The sequence below is a fragment of the Teleopsis dalmanni genome, unplaced genomic scaffold (genome assembly GCF_002237135.1).
Source record: "Teleopsis dalmanni isolate 2A unplaced genomic scaffold, ASM223713v2 unscaffolded_contig_2288, whole genome shotgun sequence".
NCBI classification, from domain to species: Eukaryota; Metazoa; Arthropoda; class Insecta; order Diptera; family Diopsidae; genus Teleopsis; species Teleopsis dalmanni.
In genome coordinates, this window is record NW_024033670.1 from 1 (window position 1) to 7,322 (window position 7,322).

At 31.6% G+C, this 7,322-nt stretch overlaps 2 protein-coding genes across 2 annotated transcripts; both read right to left on the minus strand.

Annotated features, from left to right (window-relative positions):
* Positions 1-11: 11 nt before the first annotated feature.
* LOC119664615 (probable ATP-dependent RNA helicase DDX43) lies at positions 12-2,912 on the minus strand. The gene is made up of 7 exons (XM_038074074.1): positions 2,765-2,912; positions 1,677-2,110; positions 1,491-1,604; positions 902-1,407; positions 434-824; positions 228-368; positions 12-140 (listed from the first exon to the last, which is right to left on the minus strand). Exons 2-7 carry the CDS (start codon positions 2,091-2,093, stop codon positions 36-38), a joined length of 1,674 nt encoding a protein of 557 aa, XP_037930002.1. The 5' UTR covers positions 2,094-2,110; positions 2,765-2,912; the 3' UTR covers positions 12-35.
* A 2,268-nt stretch (positions 2,913-5,180) lies between these two features.
* Positions 5,181-7,294, minus strand: LOC119664614 (probable ATP-dependent RNA helicase DDX43; the record flags this gene model as incomplete). Its single annotated transcript, XM_038074073.1, has 6 exons — positions 5,181-5,699; positions 5,755-5,855; positions 5,944-6,084; positions 6,141-6,531; positions 6,592-7,088; positions 7,187-7,294. Coding segments are annotated over 6 exons (1,506 nt in total), but the record flags the coding sequence as incomplete, so codon positions are not given.
* Positions 7,295-7,322: the final 28 nt, after the last annotated feature.

Sequence of the window (7,322 nt, forward strand, 5' to 3'; positions counted from 1 at the left end):
ATACAACAAATTCGGTTTCAAATACTACTAAGCACTTACGTAATATCCTCAATATCTAAACCTCTTGAAGCAACATCTGTCGCTATCAAAACCTGTATATCACCTGACGCTATATCAGCCAGTGCTTGTTCTCGATCGGTCTAAAGACAATTTTTTTAAGTTTATAAGTTTATAAATTTTATGTTCTGAGACTGAGATTACTCTAATTAAGTTAATGCATTATGTACCTGATCACGAGAACCATGTATACATTGTGTTGACAGGCCTTTTAGAGATAAATCACTGGACAAATCGTCAGCACGAGCTCGCTTAGAACAGAAGATAATAACCTTATCGGTTGATTTAAGGTTTTTTAAAAATGCAAGGACCTGCAACAAGAATAAATACATTGTTCTTCATAATTCTTCTTATTTAAGTTTTCAAATAATATTACCGTATTAAATTTGTCCGCATCCTCCAAGAGTTCTACATTTTGACTCACAGTATGAGTGGCAGTTAAATCAAGCGAACCAACACACACTTGAATAGGATTGTTCATATAACTTTCGGCCAATCTACCAACACTTGGTGGCCAGGTGGCACTAGTCATGACGGTCTGCCTGTCAGGACGTATGTCGAGTAGAATTTTTCGGATCTGTGGCTCGAAACCCATATCCAGCATACGATCCGCTTCGTCTAGTATTAAATATGTAACTGATGTAATGTCTATAACTTTAGCTTGAACCAAATCATTAAGACGTCCAGGAGTACAAATAACGCATTCAGCTCCTTCTTTGAAAACACTAATTTGGTCACGACGATTCCCACCACCATAAATGCATACACTGAATAAGAATTTCTTCATTGAATAATTTTTTTCTTCATTCATTTTAAACTATGGTTTAACTATTTCCTAACTTACGCTTTTATTCCACGGAACGAGTACTTGTTAACTTCTTTTGCTATTTGTAATGCTAATTCTCGCGTTGGCGCTAAAATTAATATATTTGGACCATTACGTTTCTCACGTGGTGTAGTCTGTCCATCAGTATGAATCAAAGCAGGAAGCAGAAATGCTAAAGTTTTTCCAGTCCCTGTTTGGGCTATACCTATCATATCCTCGCCTCTCAATAATATAGGCCATGCTTGCTTCTGTATTGGTGATGGTTCATTAAAATTTTGTTTCTTTAACTCATCAAGGATATCAGGATAATCTTTGAAACAATGTTGAAATTTCCAAATTGGTTTCGGTATATCAGAACACATTTGATCTTCATTTGTCACCAAACGGGAAACACTTATATTATTGTTTAAATAACGCATTTCATTCACTTCTTCTTCTGTCTTAATAGCGACTTCCTCTACTTCTTCATAAAAATTTTTTCTCAAGTCTGGCAGATGCGCCCAGTGTAACCTACGATGTTCTTCCTGTAATCAAAAATGCCTCATGTGAGCAAAATAAATATGGTAAATCGATAACTTAATATGTAGATTTTAAAAATTTTTCTTACAACTTTTCTATTCAAAGTTTCCCAATCGATAGGCTGCAATACTACATGGTTTTCGGCGCCACCATTATATACATTTTTCGTAGGCGCATTTAATCTAATTCCACCACTTTCTCCCTAAATCAATTTTGTTATGAGATATTATATTAATATATATCCATATTCTCCTTCTTTTTAATTTATACTTACAGATTTTGGAGCTGCAACCTGAATATTGTCATTTTCGGAAGAAGCATTAAAACGATTCATTGTATTTTCTTTTAATACAACTTTGGGATTGTGCGAGACTTCGTGATTTGGAAATGAAAAATTTCTATTTTCTTGACCAGACATAATATCACGAATATATTTGACTGCATCGTCAACATTTTTTCTATTACGACCCTTGACAGAAATTTCCTTGGTGTCATTGTTTATATGTATATAAACGTTGAAGTTTGTTCTAATTTCTTTAATTTTACAACCGCCACGACCAATTATGGCACCAATGTAAGCAGGGTCTGCAGGAAATTTCTCCATAAAATCATCAAAATGATTTAAGTTTGAGTTTAAAACTCCACACTCGTTCCTTTCAGATTGAGTTGCACCAGTTCCAAAAGTATCCATTTTGAAGTAAGCAAAATCTAAATAAAGGAATACCTGATTATTCCGTTTTCTATAAAACGAACCAAATTTCAAACATTCAAATCGCGACCGCTTTTACGAACTCCTCAATCATAAGATATGAAACGGTATTTAAAATTGACTATTAGAATTAAAAATATGTTTAACATTGATTATTAGGGAATAAAGCAATTGCACTCTTATGTTTAAAGTATGTCGAAAATAATACTGCCGCCGCCTTCTTAAGTCTCATCACGCAATGATTCTTATATAAATATTTCAAATGGAGATTTTTTTTGCAAATACGTCACATAACCTTAAATATATGTGAATTGCAGTGATTTTTTTTTATAGTTAATTTTTGTTTTTTAATTATAGTTTTAAAATTCTTTAAATAAAGAAACAATGATTTCTTTAAAACTTTTTGTTTAATATGTGCATTATATTTGCAGTTATTTCTTGGAACAAGCAAAATTGGCGGCTGTTTCAAGTTCTTGTCGGTTGCGAAAACAAATCAAAAATTCTTAATACTATAAAATATTTTTAACAAGTTCCAGAATTAATTGAAAAAAGTTGAACATATATTCGAACTGAAGTCATGAAACACGTATCAAGTATCACGAATCACGAATCATGAATCACGAAACACGAATTTTTTGGAGGAAGATACATACCAGCCTTAAAACCAAATCCAATTGAAAAAACACAAGCCGCTAAAAAAACGATCCGACCACCGACTCGTCTCTTGCAAAAGTAACCAATGAACAAGAAAACTTGTGTCGTTCTTTCAAAATTAATATAAATACATTTGGCAGCCCATACTCAAATTTGCGTGATGTAACTATATTAATTTGGTTTAGACTTTTTGGACACAAATGAATTTCACAAGGGGATAAATCGGATTAGCACACTATTTAATAGGTAAGCCCACATACTATTTTCATACTACATGTGTTAAATTATAAAAGTTTACAATGTTCTGACATATTCATATCAAATTCATATAATCATATCAAATTCAATTCATAAAATTACGGTTACATTGATAAGAACAATGTACCGATTAGCATTCTGAGAAGAGCGTCTCAGAAGAACCTATACACTAATAACTCGATTAACAGCTACTTCGTACAACAGTAACCTCGATTAACGACCCAGCCGTATTTCTGATCGTGTTTTGCTTAACAGTGAAGAAAACGACAAACATGTCTTTTATAATGCAAGTAAGAGCTGCAAAAGGTACAACATTAAAAATGTCATACTAATGTCAAACAGAGATCAGTCGTGGAAAGAAACAAAAATGTGATCTCTTAAGAAATTTTGGAAGCACTTACGTCTGGAATACGTCGTCAAAACCCTGTGCCTGTACCTGATACCAACGTAAATGAAAAATCTGCTAAATTTGCAGAGAAAGAGGCAACTAGAGATCTCAAAATTAAAGATCTATTTCGTCAGAGTAGCTCGGATTGTTTTTGAGTTCATTATATTAATAATTATGTTAATGATTTTTTATATTTTTTGTGCAATAGGCGGTGATTTATTCAAAATATATCGTTTGGTTTTCCCTTTTGTGTCTATTGATTTCTCAATGGCCAATCTTTTGTCGCGAGTGTTATAAAATATTGAGAAATAATTTCATTCCAAAATGATAATGATAAATGCTACATCATTTTGAAGAGCTACTCAATTCACTTTGAAATTCTGTTAATTAGCAACCGACATGTAAATAAGAAATCATACAAACAGATTAAATATCAAACAGAATTTTTTAATTCACTCTAACCGTAATCGATTCTACCCCATTTACTGTGATTGAAAATCGTAGTATCAGTTATCATATATAACAATATTATATTAATCATACAAATATTACAGACCTCTCTCAAAAGTAAAGATGTCTTTAATCTCCGCAATCCAATAATTCTAACGGATATTCCATTTCAATTCAAAAGATTGCAATTCACAATTCTATTGGCGTCTGCAATCACCATCTAAAGTGAGCTTAGTTCATTATTTAGGATACTGTGGTTCAACTCTCAACACAGATAATCTTCCACATGAACAACTATATGTTACTTGTTCTATAGTCCACAAATCGAACAATATATATCTACACTCGCAATGGAATAATACAATAAAATTATTGATAAAATTTATCAATATATGGAAAGCGTGCTTTCTCATTGCTTTCTTTTCCATTCAATCAGACAGCCATGGAAACAAGTATCTGCGTATAGCTACTTTTATTAAATATTTCATATAAGATTATATAAATATGTATACAACTTTAACAAATTTTATTAAATTAAATGACGTTTATTATTTAAATTTATTAAATTAAAGATTTATTTCAAATGACATCGATAACGGTCCTCGCGCCATCGCTATGTTGACATTGTTAATAATTTTATGAACTGATCAGATGAATTGATTTCTTAGGAGGTCTTATCTATGGCTTAGTGAGAAATGATCATTCGAAGTGATAGTAAAGATTTCAAGTTAGTATAATGGCATTCATTGGCTTGACTTGACCTTGACTTGACTACAGTACTATACTTGAGCAGTGATCAATTGTCTATCAATTGTCTGTTTAAAATAACATTCAAATTAAAAATGTATAATGTGAAAAAAATATATATTTTATATTAAGTTCATTTTATACCTCATCCAATACATTTATGAATCCTATTAAAACTGAATCCTATTAAAATTCATTTTAAATGAAACAACTAGAAAACTTACTAATACAGAAATTTAATCGACTTTATCAGCCTCTGATTAAAAATCGTATATAGCGATTACAATATTTAACTCACATCATTGCCTGTACAAATAATTAATCTCCATCTTAAAAAAATTTCAAATAAAATATCTTATTTTCAGGAAAAAGTTAAAACTTTCACAAACGAAAAAGTAAGAACACAATAGAATCATCATAAAGTTGTAATTGATTAAATTTATTAAATTAACAAAGTTCACTGTATAAAAAACATATTTTAAATATTTCTTATTTAAAACCTTATTCTAAAATGTAATTTTGTATTTAAATTTAAATAATACACATTTTTAATTAATTTTATTTCAGATTTTTCTTATTGTACATTACTATACTAATAACATTAGAAATAGTTTGTTAATTAATTTTCAATTTTAACGATCAACGTTCTTTTAAGTATAACACTCATCGGTTCGAATCAAACAGGGTTATTTACGATTTTGTTTATCGAATAACATGTTACCTCTGCAATGTGAAAAACAAAATGCAATGTTGTTTTCAAGGTGCGCTGTTACCATGTTAATCTTAATAGTGATTATTCGTACTATGTTTAAAAAAGTATTATTTAGTAACGGCGATTAAAACGACCACCCCTTTTAAAATCTGTACCACGTCTTTCTTTCATCTCGTCAAAACGGTTGGACATTCTATGTAGTTCTTCTGGAACTTCTTGACCAGCTTCTTCTAAAATACGAATGAGATCCTTTGCAATACCCCAATCTGAGCGTGTTATATAACTTATGGAAGTGCCGGATCGCCCAGCGCGTCCAGTTCTACCAACACGATGAACATACTCTTCAATATTACGTGGAAAATCGAAATTAATAACATGCCTAAAAAAAAAAACATTTTAAACTTTTTCTATAATAAATATTACTAAGCAATTACGTTATATCATCAATATCTAAGCCTCTTGAAGCCACATCTGTAGCTACTAACACCTGTATATCACCTGACGATATATCAGCAATTGCTTGTTCTCGATCGGCCTGGAAAATATTTGTATTATATAATTTCATGTAAAAATTTTTTTTGGAGTATATATCCGTAACAATAGGTAATATATATATTAGTAACCTGATCACGTGATCCATGTATACATTGTGTTGAAAGGCCTTCCAAACAAAGTTCACTGGATAAATCGTCAGCACGAGTTCGCTTACCACAGAAAATAATAACCTTATCACTTCCCATTAATCGTTTTAAAAATCTTAAGACCTTGAACAAATAAAATTAACTGCGTTTAGAATACCTAAGTTTATTAGTCATTTTACCACATTAAATTTCTGGTCTTCTTCTACGAATTCAATAACTTGTTTTACTGTATGTGTTGCTGTTAAATCGAGCGAACCAACATACACTTGTATAGGGTCCTTCATATAACTTTCTGCGAGTCTTCTAACACCTGCAGGCCATGTAGCACTAGTCATAACGGTCTGTCGATCAGGACGTATATCAAGTAAAATTTTACGAATCTGTGGTTCGAAACCCAAATCCAGCATACGGTCTGCTTCATCCAATATTAAATATGTTATGGTTGTAACATCAATAACTTTAGCTTGAACTAAGTCATTGAGTCGTCCAGGTGTGCAAATAATGCATTCAGCACCTTTTTGAAAATCATTAATTTGATCACGTCGACTACCGCCACCATAAATACATACACTATATAAAATCACAAATTTATTTTCATAGTACGTATCAGTTAATTTTTTCCCAACTTACGCTTTCATTCCACGGAACGAGTATTTGTTTACTTCTTTTTCTATTTGTAGTGCTAATTCTCGCGTTGGTGCCAGTACTAATATGTTCGGACCGTTGCGAGGTTTCGGTTGACCATCAGTATGAATCAGAGCTGGAAGCAAAAATGCTAAGGTTTTACCTGTGCCTGTTTGGGCTATACCTATCAAATCTTCTCCTTTTAATAATATAGGCCATGCTTGCTTCTGTATTGGAGAGGGTTCAGTAAAGTTCTGTTTATTAATCTCTTCCAGAAGATCAGGATAATCTTTAAAACATTGCTTGAATTTCCAAACTGGATTAGGAATGTCATCAAACTTTTCATCTTTACTTGTTATGAGTCGAGAAACGGTAATGTTATTGTTAGAAAGACGCAACTCATTCACATCCTTCATCGTCATATTAGCAACTTCTGACTCTTCACGATAAAAATCTTTTGTCAGTTTTGGAGCATTTGCCCATCGCGCTTTACGAGATTCTTCCTGTTAATAAATATATAATATTAACATATGAACAATATTAATATTAGAAATTAAATATTTAAAACATATTTCTGTAGTTTTCATTATTTAATATTTACAGCGTTACGATTTGCAGCTGCCCAATCGATTGGTTCAAAATCATCATTTCCAAAAGAATAATCATTTTTAGGAAACGAATACTTCGAGTCCGTATCATTTTTCTGTTCCTAAAACGCAATATTTATAATATAAGCG

What these genes read in the sequence shown, in the direction of transcription:
- LOC119664615 (XM_038074074.1), bottom strand. Translation starts at nt 2,093, where the DNA reads ATGGATACTTTTGGAACTGGTGCAACTCAATCTGAAAGGAACGAGTGT. An exon ending in ATGCGGACAAATTTAATACG is followed by an intron (nt 369 to 433) that starts GTAATATTATTT and finishes TTCTTGTTGCAG; the next exon opens with GTCCTTGCATTTTTAAAAAA. An exon ending in TACATGGTTCTCGTGATCAG is followed by an intron (nt 141 to 227) that starts GTACATAATGCA and finishes AATTGTCTTTAG; the next exon opens with ACCGATCGAGAACAAGCACT.